This window comes from Oncorhynchus keta, chromosome 28 (genome assembly GCF_023373465.1).
Source record: "Oncorhynchus keta strain PuntledgeMale-10-30-2019 chromosome 28, Oket_V2, whole genome shotgun sequence".
In the NCBI taxonomy this organism is placed as follows: Eukaryota; Metazoa; Chordata; class Actinopteri; order Salmoniformes; family Salmonidae; genus Oncorhynchus; species Oncorhynchus keta.
The window spans coordinates 49,019,481-49,042,159 of record NC_068448.1 but is presented as its reverse complement, the minus strand read 5'-3'; the positions used below and the strand labels follow the sequence as shown (position 1 = coordinate 49,042,159).

The 22,679-nt window shown below is 44.1% G+C and overlaps 2 protein-coding genes and 1 pseudogene across 4 annotated transcripts in view; 1 reads left to right on the top strand and 2 right to left on the bottom strand.

Annotated features, from left to right (window-relative positions):
- Positions 1 to 1,297: 1,297 nt before the first annotated feature.
- LOC118361535 (nucleolar MIF4G domain-containing protein 1-like) lies at positions 1,298 to 5,868 on the bottom strand. The gene is given in 6 exon segments (XM_052483219.1): positions 1,298 to 1,368; positions 1,370 to 1,413; positions 3,242 to 3,412; positions 4,081 to 4,190; positions 4,311 to 4,589; positions 5,086 to 5,868. Coding segments are annotated over 5 exon segments (609 nt in total). The 5' UTR covers positions 4,531 to 4,589; positions 5,086 to 5,868; the 3' UTR covers positions 1,298 to 1,304.
- A 5,432-nt stretch (positions 5,869 to 11,300) lies between these two features.
- On the bottom strand, positions 11,301 to 12,816 carry LOC118361533 (nucleolar MIF4G domain-containing protein 1-like; annotated as a pseudogene).
- Positions 12,817 to 16,958: 4,142 nt separating this feature from the next.
- LOC118361530 (limb region 1 protein homolog) overlaps positions 16,959 to 22,679 on the top strand; it is a 57,331-nt gene continuing 51,610 nt past the window's right edge. For all 3 annotated transcript variants that reach the window (XM_035741543.2, XM_052483218.1, XM_035741542.2), the window contains exon 1: positions 16,959 to 17,167. In XM_035741543.2, the coding sequence (XP_035597436.1) occupies positions 17,105 to 17,167 (63 nt within the window). In that variant the 5' untranslated portion in view covers positions 16,959 to 17,104. The remainder of the gene's footprint in view (positions 17,168 to 22,679) is intronic.

The window sequence follows — 22,679 nt, the reverse complement described above, 5'->3', positions numbered from 1 at the left end:
GAGAATGCTGTTCATCGACTACAGCGCAGCGTTCAACACCATAGTGCCCACAAAGCTCACCACTAATCCTCAACACTGGGGGCCCCTCAGGGGTTTGTACTTAGTCCCCTCCTGTATTCCCTGTTCACCCACGACTGCGTGGCCAAACATGACTCCAACACCATCATTAAGTTTGCTGACGACACAACAGTGGTAGGCCTGATCACCGACAACGATGAGACGGCCTATAGGGAGGAGGTCAGAGAACTGGATGTGTGGTGCCAGGACAACAACCTCTCCCTCAACGTGAGCAAGACAAAGGAGATGATCGTGGACTACAGGAAAAGGCAGGCCGAACAGGCTTCCATTAACATTGACGAGGCTGTAGTGGAGCGGGTCGAGAGTTTCAAGTTCCTTGGTGTCCACATCACCAACGAACTATCATGGTCCAAACATACCAAGACAGTCTTGAAGAGGGCACGACAAAACCTTTTACCCCTCAGGAGACTGAAAAGATTTGGCATGGGCCAGCTGCACCATTGAGAGCATCCTGACCGGTTGCATCACCACCTGGTATGGCAACTGCTCGGCATCTGACCGTAAGGCGCTACAGAGGGTAGTGCAAACGGCCCAGTACATCACTGGGGTCATGCTTCCTGCCATCCAGGACCTATATAGGCAGTAGGAAGGGCCATTTTTTCAATAAGATCTTAATTGGGGGTGGGGGGGGGGGTTACAGGTACAATATACAAGGAAAAGAAACAAAAATAAGTGATCCTCCACCCCCAATCTCCCATCCTATTCCCCCAACCCCACATCCACCCTCCTGGTGCCCAGAGAAACCCTCTCCATACCACCCCTTCCACCCCATACCACCCCTTCCCCGTGGGGCTAATATGAGGTAAAATGTTCAGGTTTCAAACAATTAAGTAAGGCTATATGTTTTCAAAATGTATAAGCCTACTGCCTCCGGCTCAGATTGCAAAGTGGAAGGTGACGTGCTGATAGCCTGCGTACCTTTGCCTATGCACTTGAATGGCGAATGGAGGCACGCTTCAATACGAGTTGAGAAATAGCCGCAATAGAAAGCTGGGATCCTTCTCTATTTAATCGTGGCCATCAAAACTTTTTTTAAACACACGATTGCATTAGCATTGTTGCGCAATGACTGGGCTTATAAAATCACGTTTCACTGTTAGGCCCATCCTGTACACAGAAAATAATGTAGTGTCACATACTGAAACTTGTGGCAACGTCTAGCTTTGGTATGAGAGCATTTCAGCAGTGCAGAAGGGTAGGGACACAAAACACACCGTATCAGCTTCTCAAAAGGCATCCAGGTAATCCTCGCTGGTCATGATGACGCAGAAGATATTTCTCCTTATGTCTGTTCATTCTCCGTTTCCAGGCCAGGTCTAAGATCTTTAAGCTGAACTGAGTAGACAGGTGAAGGAAAAATGGCATTATGATCAGTAAAACACATTGAAAATGTTGTCTAGTTCAGCCGAAATGTAGTGATATACAGTCAGGGTAGGTAGTGCATAAAAAAAGTATAATAATAATTTTAAAACGCTGTTATGAGAAAATAAAATACAAAATTGTCATTATTTTTGGGATATTTTATGTTTTTTTTTCTGATGGGTGTCCCTATACTGGGATGGTTGAGCTAACGTGCGCTAATGTGATGACATGACAGTTGTAAGTAACAGTCAACTTTCCAGGACATTGACATGTCTTATATGGGCAGAAAGCATTTGTTGCATTGAGATGATTTCATATTTTGCACATGCGTATTGCCTAAACATGTTGTGTGGTAAGCTCTGCACATTTGGGCGTATCTACATAATTTGGTGCTCTCATCCCTTTAACTGAATGAAGCTAGCTATCAAAAACAACCTGGGTAAATGGAACTCCATCACTCATAGCGGTGGGAAGTAGTGGTGCTGAGGGTTCTGCAGCACCCCCTAACAAATCACAATTAAAAATAATATATATATTTTTTAAAGAGTTTTGGGAGCATTTCTTCCCCCCACCAAAATAGTGCCCTAGGCCTTTATTACTCCTGTACGAGCGGAGCGGAGCAAAATCCGTTAGACAAACAATTTCAGCACCCCCACCGCAAAACATCTTCCCGGGGCCATGCCTTAAATGCACCTCAAACTATTTTCCAAGTTGGATTTTCAAGGAAAACTTGAATAATATAATATAATATAATATAATATAATATAATAATATAATTCAGAGGGAGACCAACAGCTGAGCTGCCTAACCTTCATCAGAGGAAGGGACAGAAAATCATCCGATCGAATGCACCACACTTGGCCTGACAGACACAGGAATGTTTTACAACATTTTGGACAATATCAGTGTTAAAATAAAAGCCATGTTTGATCCTTTTGTCAGCCTTGGCCCTACAGCACTGTCACCGAGAGGTTTTACCCTAAAGGACAGATGAATGGACTAAAATCACAAGTAAATGCATTTTCCTTTGCAATTTGCGGTTTAGGCTACTGTTCAATGAACATGAGAATAGACAACACCCTTTTGATGCATTTCATTTATCAATCTAGAATTTTGTATTGAAGAAACACTTTTCAGTCATGTCAATTGTTGATATGGGATTTCCTTCAGAACCGTATTCATCACGTGTGTAATAATATTTCACATAATAATATTATTGTGTGCGTGCGTGCATTTGCGCATTCCACTCGCGGTGCATTGGAAGAATTGTAAATCCATTGTGAAAGGCTAGGGAGTTTGCGTTGCAAACTATTTGGATGAAATGTAACTGTGGATGCTACTGTAACTGTGGATGCTACACCGGTCTATGGCCGAGCTGAGTTGAGCAGTGTGCCATTTTGTCGGATGATATGAAATATGTCGCCATCTGAGGCTATCGCTTTTGTATCTTGGCTACAATGGTTTTTACATCTGGTGAAAATGGTTTGTTAATTTCAGTTAATAGCCTATGTCACTGGTTGTTGGAGCATCAAGGTTTATTTGTCAGTAAATCAGGCTTTGATAATAGCCAGTGCCTAGCCAGCCACCGACGTCAACGCACGTCGCTTCTCAAATGTTCATATGAAAGAGCTGCAGTAATGATTTGGTGGAACAACAGGGGCCATATGTATCAAGCATCTCTGAGTGCTAATCTAGGATCAGGCCCCCCCCCCTGTCTAAATAAGATCATATGGTTTGAATCAGCATGACTATTCTGAGACACCGGAAGTATATGGCCCAAGATCTTTTATGGTTCTAGTACCTTTCCTTCTGCAGTTGTCTGTTTTGATGTCATGTTGCCCTGGTCACCTATCATGGGTGCTCTGCTCCACGATAAGCCCACGATCCACCAGCGGCCCACCTGCTCTGCAGCCAAGAGGTTCTCCAAAGAGACCCTCAGCTTCACATCACTGGCCCCTGAACTCTGGTGGATCTGAACACAACAGTTAAAACATTATTCACATAATGCTCTGGGGTGAAGTTTCACCTAATTACAGATCTAGGCACAGCTTCCCCTTCCCCAATCCCAACCTTAAATGTAAGTGAGGTATATGCTAAACTGACCCTAGATCAGCGTCTAGGGGCAACCTCACCTTACTCCTTCACACTCCCCTCATCTGGGTGCTAAAACCTATATTATAAACTGGGTGGTTCAATCCCTGAATGCAGGTTGGCTGAGAGCCGTGGTATATCAGACCGTATACCACAGGTATGACAAAACCTTTATTTTTACTGCTCTAATTACATTGGTAACCAGTTTATAATAGCAATAAGGCACCTCATGGGTTTGTGGTATATGGCCAATATACCACAGCTAAGGACTGTATCTAGGCACTCAGCATTGCGTTGTGCTTAAGAACGGCCCTTAGCAGTGGAATATTGGCCATTTACCTCACCCCCGTGGCTTATTGCTTAAACATAAACTGCTATGTGAGATTATAGCGCCCCCTGGTGGTTTTAGCTAAAATTTGCAAGTGATATATTCTTGAGGTTGAAACATCAACAATGGATGAATATTTCATGGCTGAGCAAAGAATGGTTTTGAGGTTATGATATGACAGTTTGTTAGTAAGTATTAAATTAATCAGATCCATATCCCACCAGAGTTCTCTGTAGTTTTTGCAGTCTCTCAACAGGCTCTGGGTCATGGACTGGGACCTTCCTCATATCGTTGTTCTTCAGAGCCAACATGGTCTGCAGCTGAAGCGCACCTAAAGACAGAGATGATATTCAGAAGAGAGTTGGCTTGTTATTCATTTATGACTGCTAAGGAATGCTAATTGCGAGTTGCTCTGGATAAGAGCTGCTAAATGAGCAAAATTTTAAACAACCATGTTCGAAAGCATTACCACCGCTGTCTTTGCGCTGGGCCCCAGAGATGAGCTCTTTCAGAGCCAGGGCATCATCCTTCCGCAGGGCGAAGCCTACATTTTTCAGCATGAACAGAACCAGCTCTTGTTCTTTTTCGATGAAAGCCCCAACCAGCATCTTCAGGATGTCAAAGGGGAGGAGGGTGTGCACCACCTGGAAGTTGTAGAGATGTGCCACCATGGCCACCGGGCTCTTCCGTCAAACTTCCACACCACTCTCTCCAAGAAATTAGCCCCCACCTGCAAAATGTTACATTGTGTCAAAGAACAGAAAATAAAACAAGTCATTGGAACCTTGAACTGCTGGAGGGTATGTGAACGTGTGTGTTTCAAGTTTGATTGAGTGTGGTCATTTACTGAAGGGTGGGGAGTAAACCTGACTGAAAGAGACAATGCTAATAGAAGGCCAAGGTGTGAACTGACACTTTCCCATTAATCAAACAGGGGGGTAGCTTATAAAGGAACTGGTGACAAGTCACCACTGAGCACGTAAATCAAACAAACCGCAAGCTAATGATCATTCACAGGTTAATGGTTACTCCTTTTCTCACACAGACTGTGTTGTTACAAAATACTGTTTTCTTCTTTCTGTGCCCTTATCAGAGGAGCATACAGGGGTGAACTGAAGGTAAACTAAAGGTCACCAAGGGAGAACAGAGTTCTAGACAACTACACCTGCTACACATCCTTTAGGATTCAATCATAATTCTTAGTTGACTGTAACTAGCTCCCTTACTTTATGTCTGCATCCCAAATGTCACCTTATTCCCTATATTAGTGTCCTATTTTTGACCAGGGTCCATAGGGCCCACATGTGGTGCTATCCAGCACCTGACACCAACGTAATTAATTAGGGGAGTAATTAACTACGTTGAGACTCAAACCCTGGTGTCTGTGACTGTCATTCCAAAACAATTATACCAAAAGGCAACAACAACAAACAAATTGCTTGGTGAGGTCACTAGGTGTTGAACTAAGGTTGGATAGTATTTTTTTTTAAAGGGGGTCCAACTTAGTTTTTTAGCTCACTCCCCTCACATTTTTTTAAGGGTAGGTAAAGCATAAACATAATCACATGTCACATATGGATTTGCATTAGTATACGCATTTTAAAAAATTGCCACTTTAGCTACAGCAGCGACATGACCTTGATAGCCAGTAATAAGTATTTCAAGTCGGCAGGCAGGCTAATACAACACTATTGCACTGGTCGCCAGCTTATCGACTCTGCACCCCAATCAGCCACGCAAAACGTTCTTGAGTGGCAAGAAACCTGCCCAATTAGCTGATTCGCTTTCCATACACCCACTCCTTTCGACACACCCACTCATCCATACTCCGGTTGCCATATTGAGCTGCAGTTACCCATACTTGTGTCTGTCAGCTAGCGTGCTAGCACTAAGCCAAGGTGGAACAAGTTACAAAACTGCTGTAGTCTATTTAACAGAGAACATGCCGAAAAGTTTACAAAACAAAACGGAGAACAGACTTGGTACTACAAAATCAGAGCTGATATGATTTTTACGTTTCTTTCGAGCGTGCCACGCTTACGGGCCCTGGCTAGATAACACAGCCACAAGGTCCATGAAGAGCATTCTGCATGGCAGCAGGTGCCCCATCTGCTTCTTGTTTACATCACACTTCCTGTGATTGGTGGATTGTAGCTCACCACCGCTAACACTTGGTCTGGAATATAATTACATGCTTGAGCTAGCATACTAACTCGGTAAAACAGAGTTGACCCTACATATGACATGGAGAAATAGTGCATTGTGGTTGTGGATAGTTTTCAAAGATATCTGGAAATAAGTTCAGAAATATGTAATAACACAAAAAAATGACTATGTTTGTATTTATAGGTAACCAGATTGTGACTACAACTAAGTTTGGTCTTTGACCACACTGTGTTGTTACATTGGTTAGTAAAAATTCATGCTTCCTACACTTTAAATCAAATTTGAACGAATTTACCGGTTCACAAGTCATTTGACTTGTCTCTTCAGTCTTTCTAGCTCAGCTTTGCGCTTATCATCCCCGGTGTCCCGTAAAGTGAGGAGGCACATATTTGCCTGCTGACAGGGCTGCCTATATACACACAGAATAGTGTTTAATTCTCAGTCTATACATTTATGTCCGGTTTCCGGGACACAGATTAAGCCTGATGCTGGACAAAAAAAGTATTTTCAGTGGAGATTCTCCATTGAGCTTTCTTTTTAGTCCAGGACTACTAGGCTTAATCTGTGTCCATGAATACAAAACATACACTTTTTGTCACGACTTCCGCCGAGGTTGGCTCTCCTGCCAGTTCAGGCTGTGCTCGGCAGTCGTCGTCACTGTCCTATTAGCCACTACCGATCCCTTTTCGGTTATCTGTTGGTTTTGTCTGATTGTTTTCACCTGTGTGTTAGTTAATTTGTATCTGTATATAATGTAGGTTGTCCCGCCCTTGTTTTGTGCGGGATTGTTTGTTTTTGTCATTTCGGCTGTCAGTGGTTTATTTCGCCGGTTTGTCTGTTATCCTGTATTGGATATTTTCACCCTGTTAGTATTTTGGGTTGTCCGTGTTTATTTTTGTTCACCGGAGAATAAACTACTATTCACTATTTGCTCTCTACGCCTGATTCCACCCACCTTGACTAGTCGTCACCTTGACTAGTCGTGACAGAATCCCGCACCACCCATGGAATCAGCAGGAGCAGCAGCGTCTCCTCTCCCATCGATGGAAGAGAGGGTCCTACATCATACCAGTGTGATTTACCGGATTGGTTCTGCTATGGACCAAATGATGGAGAGAATGGATCGATGGGAGAGGAGTGGCCTCCCCACCTCATCTCTAGCAACCCCTTCTCCAGCACCTCCTGTTTCTGCGACCACATCTGGCTCTGGGGCTCCTCGGCTGACACTCCCACGGGAGTTTGACGGATCGGCGGCTGGGTGCCAGGGTTTCCTCCTTCAACTGGAATTATACCTGGCTACTGTGCGTCCTGCTCCCTCTGGAGAGGAGAGCGTGCGCGCCCTTGTCTCCTGCTTGACTGGGTGAGCCCTCGAGTGGGTCAACGCAGTGTGGAATGGTCCGGACTCGGCTAAGCATAATTACCCAGAGTTCACCCGCCGATTCCGAGCTGTTTTTGACCATCCACCTGAGGGTCGGGCGGCGGGTGAACGGCTGTTTCACCTGCGTCAGGAGACGAGGAGCGTACAGGATTTTGCCCTAGAGTTTAGGACGTTGGCAGCAGGAGCAGGATGGAACGACAGGACCTTGATTGATCATTTTAGATGTAGTCTCAGGGAGGATGTCCGCAGGGAGCTGGCATGTCGGGACACCACATATTCACTGGATGGACATATCGATCTGGCTATCCGTCTCGACAACCTGCTGGCTGCTTGCGGGCGTTCGGATCAGGTCCTGTCGTTTCCAATCCCCAGCCCCCCTGATCCTATCCCTATGGAATTAGGAGGTACGGCTTCGAGGGGGACCGGAGGAGAAGTGTCCTCCTGTACCAGTTGTGGTCGACGAGGGCACACGTCCGACCGGTGCTGGAGGAACTCGTCTAGAAGTCGGGAGGACAGGCAGAACACTGCTCGATCACCCCAGGTGAGTAAGCACCAAACTCATTCAGAGCTTCCTGTCGGTCATGTGTTTGTATTGATTTCTTTCCCTGGGTTTTCCCCCTCTCTACAGCATAAGGCGCTAGTCGATTCAGGCGCAGCTGGGAATTTTATGGATCGTGGGCTTGCATTAAGGCTAGGGATTCCCCTGGTGTCGTTAGATCAACCTTTCCCCGTGCACTCCTTAGATAGCCGACCATTAGGGTCAGGAGTAATTAGGGAGGCTACGGTGCCGCTGGACATTGTAACGCAGGGTGATCATAAGGAGCAGATTAGCCTGTTCCTTATAGATTCACCTGCTTTTCCAGTGGTGTTGGGGGTTCCCTGGTTAGCTCAACACAGCCCGGTGATTTTATGGCGACAGGGGGCTCTTAAGGGGTGGTCAGGAGTGTTCAGGTAGGTGTATAGGAGTTGCCGTTGGTGCGACTACGGTGGAGAGTCCAGACCAAGTTTCCACCGCGCGCATTCCCTCTGAATATGCCAATTTGGCTATCGCCTTCAGTAAAGGGAGGGCGACCAAATTACCACCTCATCGTCCAGAGGACTGCGCGATAAACCTTCTGGAAAACGCTGCACTTCCTAGGAGTCACGTTTATCCATTGTCCCAGGAGGAGACAGTTGCGATGGAAACATATGTTTCCGAATCGCTGGGACAGGGGTACATTCAGCCCTCCATATCACCAGTCTCCTCAAGCTTCTTTTTTGTGAAGAAGAAGGATGGAGGTCTGCGTCCGTGTATTGATTATAGAGGTCTAAATTCCATTACAGTGGGGTTTAGTTACCCACTACCTCTCATCGCTACGGCAATGGAATCATTTCACGGGGCGCAATTCTTCACAAAACTGGACCTGAGGAGCGCGTATAATCTGGTACGTATCCGGGGAGGAGATGAGTGGAAAACCGCATTCAGTACTACTTCTGGTCATTATGAGTACCGCGTCATGCCATACGGGTTGAAGAATGCTCCAGCCGTTTTCCAATCCTTCGTAGATGAGATTCTCTGAGACCTGCTCGGGCAGGGAGTGGTAGTGTACATTGATGACATCTTGATCTATTCTGCCACACGCGCGGAGCATGTGTCTCTGGTGCGTAAGGTACTTGGGCGACTACTGGAGCATGACCTGTATTGCAAGGCGGAGAAATGTGAGTATTTCAAACAGTCCGTTTCCTTCCTGGGGTATCGTATTTCCACCTCCGGGGTGGTAATGGAGGAGGATCGCGTTACAGCCGTGCGTAATTGGCCGACTCCGACCACGGTGAAAGAAGTGCAGCGGTTTTTAGGGTTTGCTAATTACTACCGGAGGTTTATCCGGGGTTTTGGTCAGGTGGCTGCTCCCATCACCTCACTGCTGAAGGGAGGGCCGGTGCGCTTGCGCTGGTCAGCAGAGGCGGGCAAGGCTTTCAGTCGTCTGAAGGAGCTGTTCACCAATGTGCCCGTGTTGGCGCATCCGGATCCCTCTTTAGCGTTCATAGTGGAGGTGGATGCGTCCGAGGCTGGGGTTGGAGCCGTGCTGTCCCAACGCTTGGGCGTGCCATCCAAACTCCGCCCGTGTGCTTTCTTTTCGAGCAAGCTCAGCCCAGCGGAGCGAAACTATGATGTGGGGGACCGGGAGTTGTTAGCTGTAGTCAAGGCTCTGAAGGTGTGGATACATTGGCTTGAGGGGGCTAAATACCCTTTTCTCATCTGGACTGACCATCGTAATCTCGAGTACATCCGGGAAGCTAAGAGACTAAATCCACGTCAGGCTAGATGGGCCATGTTTTTTACTAGGTTCCAGTTTACCCTCACATATCGGCCAGGCTCCCAAAACACCAAAGCTGACGCACTGTCTCGCCTCTATGATACAGAGGAACGGTCAGTAGAGCCAACTCCCATCATTCCACCGTCATGTCTTGTGGCACCGGTGGTATGGGAGGTAGATGCTGAGATAGAGAGGGCCTCACGGTCAGAGCCGGCTCCTCCTAACTGTCCAGTAGGGACCAAGTACTTCCCGAGGGTGGTCCGGGACAAGCTGATTAGGTGGGCTCATACTCTTCCCTCCTCGGGTCATCCTGGTATCAAGAGGACAGTGCAGAGTCTGAGGGCGATACTGGTGGCCCACACTGGCTAAAGACGTGAGATTTTATGTCTCCTCCTGCTCAGTGTGTGCTCAGAGCAAGGCTCCTCGGCACCTACCTAGAGGGAAATTACAACCCCTCCCCGTTCCACAACGGCCGTGGACACATTTATCGGTGGATTTTCTTACCGACCTTCCCCTGTCCCAGGGAAGTACTACGATCCTGGTCGTTGTGGATCGGTTTTCTAAGTCCTGTCGCCTTATTCTGTTGCCCGGTCTTCCTACGGCCCTGCAGACTGCTGAGGCCTTGTTTACCCATGTCTTCCGGCACTATGGGGTGCCTGAGGACATCGTCTCTGATCGGGGTCCCCAATTCACGTCCAGAGTGTGGAGGGCGTTTATGGAGAGACTGGGGGTCTCGGTTAGCTTAACCTCAGGTTTTCACCCCGAGAGTAATGGGCAGGTGGAGCGCGTTAACCAGGATGTGGGCAGGTTTCTGCGGTCCTACTGTCGGGACCGGCCTGGTGAGTGGGCAAGGTATGTTCCATGGGCCGAACTAGCCCAGAACTCCTTACGCCACTCCTCTACTAACTTGTCTCCTTTTGAGTGTGTGTTAGGTTACCAGCTGGTCCTGGATCCATGGCATCAGTCAGACCGAGGCTCCTGCGGTGGAGGAATGGGTACAGCGCTCCAAGGACATCTGGAAAGCCGTTCAGGACTCATTACGGTTAGCGGGAGAACGGCAGAAGAGGAGCGCTGACCAGCACTGCAGTGAGACCCCCGTGTTTGCACCGGGGGACAGGGTCTGGCTCTCGACCCGAAACCTGTCCCTCCGCCTGCCCTGTCGGAAGCTGGGGCCGCAGTGTGTGGGACCGTTCAAAGTCCTGAGGAGAATAAACGAGGTGTGTTATAGGTTACAACTTCCTAGGTATTACCGTATTAACCCCTCGTTTCATGTGTCTCTCCTCAGGCCGGTGGTGGCTGGTCCCCTGCAAGAATGTGAGGTGTCTGAGGTCCCTCCGCCCCCTCTGGACATCGATGGGCCCCCGGCGTATACAGTTTGAGGCATTCTGGATTCTAGACGCCGGGTGGGGGGCCTACAGTACCTCGTGGACTGGGAGGGGTACGGCCCGGAGGAGAGATGCTGGGTTCCGGTGAGGGACATTTTGGACCCTTCTCTCCTGATAGAATTCCACCGCCTCCACCCGGATCGCCCAGCACCTCGTCCTCCGGGTCGTCCTCGAGGACGGTGGTGGCGCGCTGCAGGAGCCGCGCGTCAGGGGGGGTACTGTCACGACTTCCGCCGAGGTTGGCTCTCCTGCCCGTTCAGGCTGTGCTCGGCGGTTGTCGTCACCGTCCTATAAGCCACTACCGATCCCTTTTCGGTTATCTGTTGGTTTTGTCTGATGGTTTCACCTGTGTGTTAGTTAATTAGTATCTGTATATAATGTAGGTTGTCCCGCCCTTGTTTTGTGCGGGATTGTTTGTTTGAGTCATTTCGTTTCGGCTGTCGGTGTTTTTGTTTTATTTCTCCGGTTTGTCTGTTATCCTGTTTTGGATATTTTCACCCTGTTAGTATTTTGGGTTGTCCGTGTTTATTTTTGTTCACCGGAGAATAAACTACTATTCACTATTTGCTCTCTGCGCCTGATTCCACCCACCTTGACGAGTCGTGACACTTTTTGCTGAAATTCACAAATTATATTCTATTTGGGCAACTTACAGTTTCTGCCTTAGGCCCTGCAAGCTTTGAGTCTCAACTCATTCCTCTTCCTCTTAATTTTCTTCTTCCGAACCTGCTCCAAAACTCTCATCCATTCCTTCTGTCCTCATCAATCTCATCTTCCTCCACATACTTTCCTTCCGCCGCATTGGCATCCAGATCTCCGTCACTGTCTAGTTCGCTGCCCTCCTCTTCAGAGTCTTGTCCTTGTTCTTCCTCCTCCTTGCCGGACATTTCAGATTCACTGTCTTCCAATTTCCTGAATTTCTTTTTGGCAATGTCAATGTCACCACTGTCATACATCATCCCTGAAGCTGCCGACCCAGCTTCCAGTACACCCAAAATGTAATCAAGTCCATCATCAGCAAATTGTTTCCCCTCTTGTTATACCCAAGAGATCCTTCCAATCTCGTAATTTCTCGGTCCTCGACATCATTTGCTTCCAAAATTGCTTTTTTTTCTTGATTCCTCAAGTCTGTTTCTTTGCTGTGCTTTCTTAGACGGTTTCTTAGGTCCAGTTTTCTCAACCTTCTCTCAACTGCAGTCTCAACAGGAGTTGACTTGGACTGTTGGGCTGCTGGCTCATCCTTTCTTCAATTTTCCATTCACCTTTGTTTGTTGTTTATCAGATGGGGTTGCAACTTCCCCACTGTCACCAGTGGATGCGTTGAGAGCCTTGTAACGTTAGCCTTCATAGCGATTCTTACTTTGTCTTTTTATCTTTCTTTTCTCCTTATGCATGACTTCTACTTTTCCTCTTCACAAATCTCAAACTACAGCCATCTTCCGTTTCATCACAGCCTACCTTACTCTTTACAAAGTCGTTAACTGTCACCATATACTTTTGCAGTTTTCCTGTGTCTTTCCTTCCCTCTTGGCTTTCAACTTTGCAACAGAGATGACTATCGTTAACTATTTAACTATCATCTTATTGTTACTTGATGGAAGACAATTACTTTTATAATTACATTCCTTTCGATGTGTCTACGAGTTTCAAGCTTGGCAAGAAACAAACATGCCCGTGTATGAAGCAAAAAAAAAACTCGTCTATGTAGCAAAAGGCTACTTAAGTGAAATAACCCCTACCGTGGTTACTTCGAAACACTTGAAATAGTTGAACAAAACTATCTTAAAACGTCAAAATAATTAGACACATGTATCCAGTCTTCATGAGGCAAGCCATTTTGGTTGACAAACGACTCAGTAAACACAACAAATGATTATAGTTTTTAGCGCGGAATGATGATGTCATTTATTTTTGGTCGTCCCTAGTTACCACAGCCATAATTATGTCTACTATTCTACAATGTAGCTTCTTAAAATCTGATGTTAAACGTATCCCTCATCTTAACCACACTGCTAACCTTATGCCCAAACCTAACCTTAAATTAATACGATTTTTTGGGGTGTGTTTTCATGAATTTGTATGATATACAATATAGGCTAACCGTGTAGTTAGAGTTTAAAATCAGTTTTTAACAAGATAAATAGAATTCGGCGGGGTTTAGCCATAATTAGGACTTTGTAACTGTCAACTAGTAACAACCCATTCAGTGGGTTTTGGCTGAATTACCGTTCTCCTAGCAGCAGGATATTATGCTGGAGCACGATCATGGATTAAAAATAATAACAGCCCCCTGCAAAGACATGCAAATATCGAACGTTTTTACAGCACATTGTAACCACCTTCGAAAACATAAATTGATAATTTGACGTATTTCTTTTTTTTCTTATATTATTTATACCAGTTTACACAAATACTGCTATGTTTAAAGCTGTTGTGTAGGCTATATTTACAGAAATACATTTTTTTTAATAAAATACAAATAAATGTTATTGGAATTACTCAATATAGTCTGCAAAAATGAAATGGGTCTCTTGTTCTGGGCAACGGGTTTAATACAGAGTACTTGTGACTCCTTACTCCATCCACTCCAATCACTGCAATGCAATACACAGTATATGGGATACTTGTTGGTACTTTAGAGATAGTTTTTCTACCTGTCTCAGCTAAAGTGGGGTGGGAAATACTCCGTAGGGTCTCTACTAACCAAATATGTGTCGTTTTGGAGGGGGACTGCATCATATCCAGCAACAGCTTTAAATTACATGGTGCTATCCATGGTCCTGAAATCAATACACACTCAACAACGAAAAGGAAACACAAATATCAAACGTTTTAATCAAAATGAAAACTAATTTATTTACAAGTTAAATGTAATGCATATTAACCAGGCTATTAAGACACAGCATAATCACACTTTCTGAACAGCAATGAAGATAATGATTTACAAGTTGTAGTCTGATATGTGCTTCTTATCTATCAAGATTTTCAGTATACAGTAAAGGCCTAAAACCTAGTTTAAAAGAATAATAACAGAGAGAAGATTATTTACAAGCTACATTGTCATGATTATCGATCAAGGTCAGCAAAGGCACATTTTGCAGAGTTGAACATGTATTACAAGAGCCAACAAGGCTGATAGGCTAACAATACACAGCATAATCAAGCTTACAGAACAACAATGGAGAACATTATTTACAAGTTATTGGCCTTTATGTGTTGCTTTTCTATCAAGGTTAGCAGTATAGCAGTAGACTGTGAAGGCAAGGTGACTGGGAATATGGTTGAGTACAAACAGTGTAGTCATTCCCTCAGTAAACCAATCAAACAGGGAAAACGTCAGTACAGAGACAAAGTGGATTCGAAATTCAATGGCTCAGACACAAGATGTATGTGGCAGGGTCGACAATCACTGATTACAAAGGGAAAACCAGCCATGTCACGGACACCAGCGTCTTGCTCCCGGACAAGCGAAACACCTTCTTCGCCCGCTTTGAGGATAACACAATGCCACCATCGCGGCCGCTCCCAAGAACTGTGGGCTCTCGTTCTCTGCGGCCGACGTAAGACATTTAAATGTGTTAACCCTCGCAAGGCTGCTGGCCCAGACGGCATCCCTAGCCACGTCCTCAGAGCATGCGCAGACCAGCTGGCTGGAGTGTTTATGGACAGATTTAGTCTCTCCCTATCTCAGTCTGCTGTCCCCGCTTCAAGATGCCCACCATTGTTCCTGTATCCAAGACAGCAAAGGTAACTGAAATAAATGATTTCTGCCCTGTAGCACTCACTTCTGTCATCATGAAGTGCTTTGAGAGGCTAGTTAAGGATCATATCACCTCTACCTTACCTGACACCCTAAACCCCCTTCAATTTGCATACTGCACCAATAGATCCACAGGCGATGCAATCGCCATGGCACTGCACACTGCCCTATCCCATCTGGACAAGATGATTTCCTATGTAAGAATGCTTTTCATTGACTATAGCTCAGCGTTCAACACCATAGTACCCTCCAAACTCATCATTAAGCTTGGGCCCTGGATCTGAACCACACCCTATGCAACTGGGTCCTGGACTTCTTGATGGGCCGCCCCCAGGTGGTGAAGGTAGGAAACAACACCTCCACTTTGCTGATCCTCCACACAGGGGCCCCACATGGGTGCGTGCTCAGCCCCCTCCTGTACTCCCTGTTCACTCATGACTGCGTGGCCGCAATGACTAGACAGCCTACAGGGAGGAGGTGAGGGCCCTGGCGAAGTGGTGCCAGGAAAATAACCTCTCCCTCAACGTCAACAAAGCGAAGGAGCTGATCGTGGATTTCAGGAAACAGCAGAGGGAGCATGCCCCTATCCACATCGACGGGATCGCATATTTTCTCAAAAATATTTAATTTGTCAGGCCAAGTGATTGACTTGATGCATTTTATGGCACATGTCAAGGCTGGCCTTGGGCTGATTTAAATATGTAAAGGTACAACCATTATCAGCACCATTAGGTGCTATATATGCTATAGGTGCTATATATTATAGGTTAATATAGGTCTTTAACAGGTATGCCATTCCATCATTGTTTACATTGTGTCTTTGTTTACATTTTATTTCACACAGGAAGCAAACAGGGTAAACCCCAGAAAACGGTTAAAATGTTTTGTCTTTACAACTGATATTCAACACAACAACAGTACATTAATGTATCATTTTGGAATTAACATGCAGGGCTAAATGCATGTGCCTATAAAACAGTCGCCCTCCAAAACAAAGTATATTTGGTTAGTAGAGAGAGACCCTACTGAGTATTTTCCACACAACTTTTCTACCTGTCTCAGCTAGTGTTCTTTCTAACATACCAGTGTCAACATTGTATTTTGTCATTATTGGTGTTATAAAATGTGTTTTATTTGTTATGTTTATGTCTAGCCAGACACCTAGGTACTTATAGATGTCCACATATTCTAGGTTGGAACCATCCAGGGTGGTGATGCTAGTCGGGCATGCGGGTGCAGGCAGCGAACGTTTGAAAAGCATGCATTTGGTTTTACTAGCGTTTAAGAGCAGTTGGAGGCCACGGAAGGAGTGTTGTATGGCATTGAAGCTCGTTTGGAGGTTAGATAGCACAGTGTCCAAGGAAGGGCCAGAGGTATACAAAATGGTGTCGTCTGCGTAGAGGTGGATCAGGGAATCGCCCGCAGCAAGAGCAACATCATTGATATATACAGAGAAAAGAGTCGGCCCGAGAATTGAACGAGTTATCCACATTGTGGTTCTTTGTAGCTCAATTGGTAGAGCATGGCGCTTGTAACTCCGGGGCGGTGGTTTCGATTCCTGGGACCACGATACATAAAATGCATGCACGCATTACTATAAGTCGCTTTGGATAAAAGCGTCTGCTAAATGGCATTTATAAACTGGGTGTTTTGAGCCCTGAATGCTGATTGGCTGACAGCAGTGGTATATTAGACCATATAGCACAGGTATGACAAAACATGTCTTTTTACTGCTCTATTTACATTGGCAACTAGTTTGTAATAGCAATAAGGCACCTCGGGGGGTTGTGGTATATGGCCAATATACCACGGCTAAGGCCTGTATCCAGGCACTCCGTTCCATCGTGCTTAAGAACAGCCTTTAGCCATGGTATATTGGCCATATTTTTAATTTTTATTTCACCTTTATTTAACTAGGCTGGCTAGCTGAGAACAAGTTCTCATTTGCAACTGCGACCTGGCCAAGATAAAGCATAGCAGTGTGAACAGACAACACAGAGTTACACATATACCACACAACCTCGGACATTATTGCTTAAATATATTATTGCAATGTTTTGAAATGCCGGATTTTATTTTGAAGTTTTTGTTATTACCATACAAAGTGACGTCATCGTTTGTGCTGCTGGCAGAATACTAGTCACAGAAGTGTATGTAGCCTGAGCCGTTTTCTTCTGTTGACCATAGACAGGTTTTATGGACGTCAGTTGTACGACTAGTATTCAGTGGGGCAATTGACTTGCATTTGCAATATGAAGAATGGAAGAAGACGATGTTACTATCAGAGAGCAGAATTTCCACAGCCAAGTTCGAGAGTACATTGTAAGTTAATCTCTCTAACGTTCGCTAGCTAGCTTGCTAGCCAACATTTGATATGTGGCGATGCTGCTTACATTAGGTCAGTCAAACGCAAAGCTAACGTTATTTTGCTAGCAGGCAAGTTGCATATAGCTAGCTACCAATGATAACTAGCGAATGTTCCCCACGTGTAACTGTAATAGTAGCTTTCTGATTAGCTCACCTTTTATTGTAGCTCCACAACAAGGGAAAGCCACGTTAAGGGGGGAAAAACTGCGATTTCTGCATCCATTTTAGGTCTTTAAAATGATTGAAGAGTCAAACTTATGAATACCTCCATGAGTTCATGTGTCTTACCCTCATCACAACCCCAAACATAAGCTTGTTTTACTCATTTGTTTTGTAAACAAACACACTACCATTGTATTCTCTAAACATGCTTACAAGTAAACTATATATATCGGTCAGTTTTAACATCTATAATGAATTTGAGTTGTTACATTTCTACAGTCCAATCCATCTATTTACCAAGTCAGTGTCGGGATAGCTGCCATGCTATTGTTCGAACGACAAATTGCGCCTTTATGTCTCCAAATAAGTTAGCTTGCCTCTGTTGTTGTCGTCTTTCTCCTTCCTTCCTTGTTAAGTATTTTTTATTTTATTTCATCTTTATTTAACTAGGCAAGTCAGTTATGAACGAATTCTTATTTACAAGGAACAGTGGGTTAACTGCCTTGTTCAGGGGCAGAACGACAGATTTGTGCCTTGTCAGCTCAGGATTTGATGCAGTATGCTGGTAGTGGCTACCCAATTAGCTATAGGCAATTCCATGGTAATGAGTCTTTTTCCTTCTAAATGTTACCAAACAAAAATGTAATTTAAAAAGTATATTAACTCTATGCACAAGGCCCAATTTTAACAATTTCTGCTGATAATTGTACAAAAACTGCAATAAAAGTGCAATGCTCAGTTTGATAACATAATTTTTGTCAAATCTCCCTCTTTTTTTATGTGGCCACGTTTTCCAAACACTCTGTTTAAATATCTGCTCTGAATTAAGATTCAAAGATGTCTGCAGAAAGAATGGGGTGTCAGCTATGACATGACATGACACCTTGACTTTTGGTTATTGAACTACAGTAAGTGAAGTGGATTTACATCACGGAATTACGTCATGGGTTCCTGATCTGTACCATACAAAAAAATGCATAATTATGAATATCATTCTCTTCATGGTGATGATGTATCCTGAAAGGTAGAAATATTCAATATCCTCCTTTGCATATTTGAGTATTATTCTACACACTGATTATTATTCTTATTCCCCAAAACAAGACTACATTTGGTTGGTCCGGACCAGACCAAATCTGAACCAATCATCTACATCACAATACAGCACAATGGAGTTCAGTAAAGTAAATAAGTACAGTAAAATACAGTACATTATACTGTACTCTAGAGTTCTCTACTGTACTTTACTCTAATTTTCTTTACTTTACTGTACGGCGCTGTCCAAATGTATGAAACATAGACGCCTATGATTGGTTCAGATTTGGTCTGGCCAGGGCGGACTGACCAAATGTCAACTACTTTTCAATGTCTATGGACGTCCGGTGTTGGTCGGTGTCCAGAGATTGAGGATACTTGTGACAGTAAATGGAAAGAGGGTAGGTAGTAGGTGTCTGTAAGAGCCGAGAGAGGTGACATTAACTGGAGTGAGAGGGTGGGGTGGCCAGACTGTTTTAAGTATTGCTTTGACCACCAGTTATGAGCTGAACATAACAGTATGACAGTGGAAGAGATGACAGTAGCAGGTGACCCAACTGTGGTTTGTGACTACTATGAATTCCCATTCTAGCCAATTAAATTACAGTAATTCCTTGACTGATAAATTGGTAACAGAATTATGAGTTTTGATCAGTTAAAGTTGATATCAGTAAAAACACTAACTAATTTGTAGGGCTACCTTTACTTGTTATTTCTATGAACTTTCATTATCCTCCCTCTCATGAGAGAGAAAAATGACAATATCTTAAAGATATGTGGGTTTTTGGTAACAGAATGACTAGGCACAAGGGGTTGTTCCTTTTTGTGTGATTTATTCTTATTATTTTTAATCAATTTGACATTACACCATTACATAACACTGATAAAACAAAAACCTAACACCCAACAAGACAGCATCTTTCAACTGTACAGTACCAATCAAAGTTTTGACAAACCTACTCATTCCAGGGTTTTTATTAATTTTAATATTTTCTACATTGTAGAATAATAGTGAGATATCAACACTATGAAATAACACATACGGAAGAATCATGTAGTAACCAAAAAAGTGTTAAACAAATCAAAATATTCTTCAAAGTAGCCACCCTTTACCTTGATGGCAGGCTTGCACACTCTTGGCATTCTCTCAACCAGCTTCATGAGGTAGTCACCTGGAATGCATTTCAATTAACACATGTGCCTTTTAAAAAGTCAATTTGTGGAATTTCTTTCCTTAATGCGTTTAAGCCAATCAGTTGTGTTGTGACAAGGTAGAGGTGGTATACAGAAGATAGCCCTATTTGGTAAATACCATTTTATTATGGCAAGAACAGCTCAAATAAGCAAAGCGAAACAACAGTCCATCATTACTTTAAGACATGAAGATCAGTCAATGTGGAAAATATCAAGAACTTTTAAAGTTTCTTCAAGTGCAGTTGCAAAAAACATCAGCCGCTATGATGAAACTGGCTCTCATGAGGACCGCCACAGGAAAGAAAGACACAGAGTTACCTCTGCTGCAGAGGATATGTTAATTAGAGTTCACTGCACATCAGATTGCAGCCCAAAAGAATGCTTCAGAGTTCAAGTAACAGACACATCTCAACATCAACTGTTCGGAGGAGACCGTGAATCAGGCCTTCATGGTCGAAGTGCTGCAAAGAAACCACTGCTAAAGGACACCAAGAATAAAAATAGACTTGCTTGGGCCAAGGAACACGAGCAATGGACATTAGGCCGGTGGAAATCTGTCCTTTGGTCTGATGAGTCCAAATTTGAGATTTTTGGTTCCAACCGCCGTGTCTGTGAGATGCAGAGTAGGTGAACGGATAATCTCTGCATGTGTTGTTCCCACTGTGAAGCATGGAGGAGGAGGTGTGGGGGGTGTGTGTTGTGTTATTTCATAGTTTCTTTTATGTCTTTACTGTTATTCTACATTGTAAAGAAAATAGTACAAATAAAGAAAAATCCTTGAATGAGTAGGTGTGTCCAAACATTTTACTGGTACTGTATATCAGTTGTTTGAATATTAAACAGCAGGTAAAAAATGATATAAAAAAGTAACACAACTACACAGCTCCCATAACCAATACATTTGTACTAACTTATACCCTATCTTCTCACACTTCCAGTCCCATATAGTTTTTATTTTTTATTTTTAAATGTACAAAACTAAATGTGTTGATATTAGTTGACAGATGTCTTTACTTCAACATGAATGTGTTTCAACTTATTTCTAATATCTTTCAAGACTTTATGGTAGATGTTGTCGAACACCCCTTTTCTATCGGTTTGACCAGAAAGCCAAGCATTTGCTTATTCCACGTTTTTAGGATGGGAAAATGGTTGAGAAATTTCTGCGTAGTTTTTATTTATTTTTATAGACTCTTTCATTTGACACCGAATTTGACATGCTCCTATGAACCTCCCATGCCGGCGCTCATGGGGCTTTTTTACATGGAAATGCCACTATCCACGTTGGCATTCCAATGCTCCCTCCTCCCTTCTAGCACATAGTGCCTAAGTGATTCTACTATGGAATGTGACCACCATTTGTGACCCACATTTTGTTGCTGTCACCGGAGTTATAGCATAGCCTAAACTTTACACAGCTTGTGCTGTAGCAGCATATGTACCTTAACATGAGGGATCATAGCTCTGGTCCAGGGCATTAGTTTGCGTTCCTTCACTGCGCATTCCTTAGTGGATTAATGCGCAGTAACGCCCTGGACCAGAGCTAGTAGGATGAAGTTTTTTTTTTCTTAAACAAAAGGTGTGGTCACTATAGTATCCCCTGTGTTGTGTGAGGTCAAATATCATAGAGGTGTACTATGCTATTTGAGGTGCCGGCAGTGCCCTGCACTCACTCTAAACTAGTCTACGTCATGGGTTGTCTCTGCTGCGATGTCTAACAACATTGACCCTCAAGCAGAAATGAATGCATATTGAAAACACCTTGACTGTTAAATAAGTGAGGATTCTAAGGGAGAAAAATAAGAAAAAGGCCTAGATACAGTGGAGAAATTTGACGATAAGCAAAGTAGAGTATACTGTTGTCAGTTGATCACCATCAGCCAGCTCAGGGTTCTCCCTCGATGTCCTGTCACTCCTGGGCACAGTCATGCATTCACACAACCTCATATCTGAAGTTTTGTCTGAGGGGGTTAGCTGTGTTGCTGATGATCAGAGCACTGACCTTTCAGCCGTTTTTCTGGTCTGTTGTCATGTGGTGGCGAAATTGAGTTTTCTTTGTGAAGGGTTTTGAGAGCCAACCTTTGTCTATCATACTTTATAATGATAGACAAAGATATGTGTCTTGTCTGCCTGTTACTCCTGCTGACTCATGTCTCCTCGTGTTGTATAATGTGGAAACCGGAGATAGTGCTGCTGCTGCGGAGGAGGAGGTCCACAGGCCTATTTTCTGTCTGTCCCACCGTCCGTAGGGGAATGTGGAATATTTCTGTCAGTGGTGGGGCTCTGAGGCCCTGGGTTTGGCAATGGCACTGCAAAAAATGTATTCAATTGTTGTTAGGCTGTCTAATTCCAGATCAAGTTGCATGTAGATACATGAATTCAAATTGGAAATGTAACAATGACTATTATGGTTTAAACTAGTCAGTTGCAACTTTTCTGTTTGAAGCTATCTGTTCTTTAGATTTGGATATGGTGTGGCCAGGGCTGTGATTCATAAAGTGCCTCAGTAGGAGTGCTGATCTAGGATCAGTTTTAACTTTTGTATCATAATGAACAAGATCACATAGCCATGGGTACCTGTTCCTAGATCAGCACTACACTGAGGTGTTTTATGAATACATACCCAGTCTACAAGGCGAGGGCAAGGTGTTGTTGAATATACATAGCAAAAGTATCGGCACCCACCCGGGCTATTCTTTCCCTGTAGGAGTGAATCACCTAGACTTGAGAGATGCCTTTGGGGGGGGAGGTCTGCCTGTAACCTGATCAAGGCTACATGCATAACTGGTATCCATCCAGCCAGGCCATCCCAACTTCCATCAATCATAGCTGTCTTATGGAAATAACTCTACGTATACAGTACATGATATGCAGTGATGCATATCCCAGCAAACTTGCTGTCATAAACCATGTATCGCATGTCCATAAATGACCAGTGATGCACCGATAAGACATTTTTGACCGATATAAAAAAAATTAGCGGGGTTTTAAGCATTCTAGTACAGTTAAATACTTAACACACACACATGGACGCAGCGGTTTAAGGCACTGCATCTCAGTGCAAGAGGCGTCACTA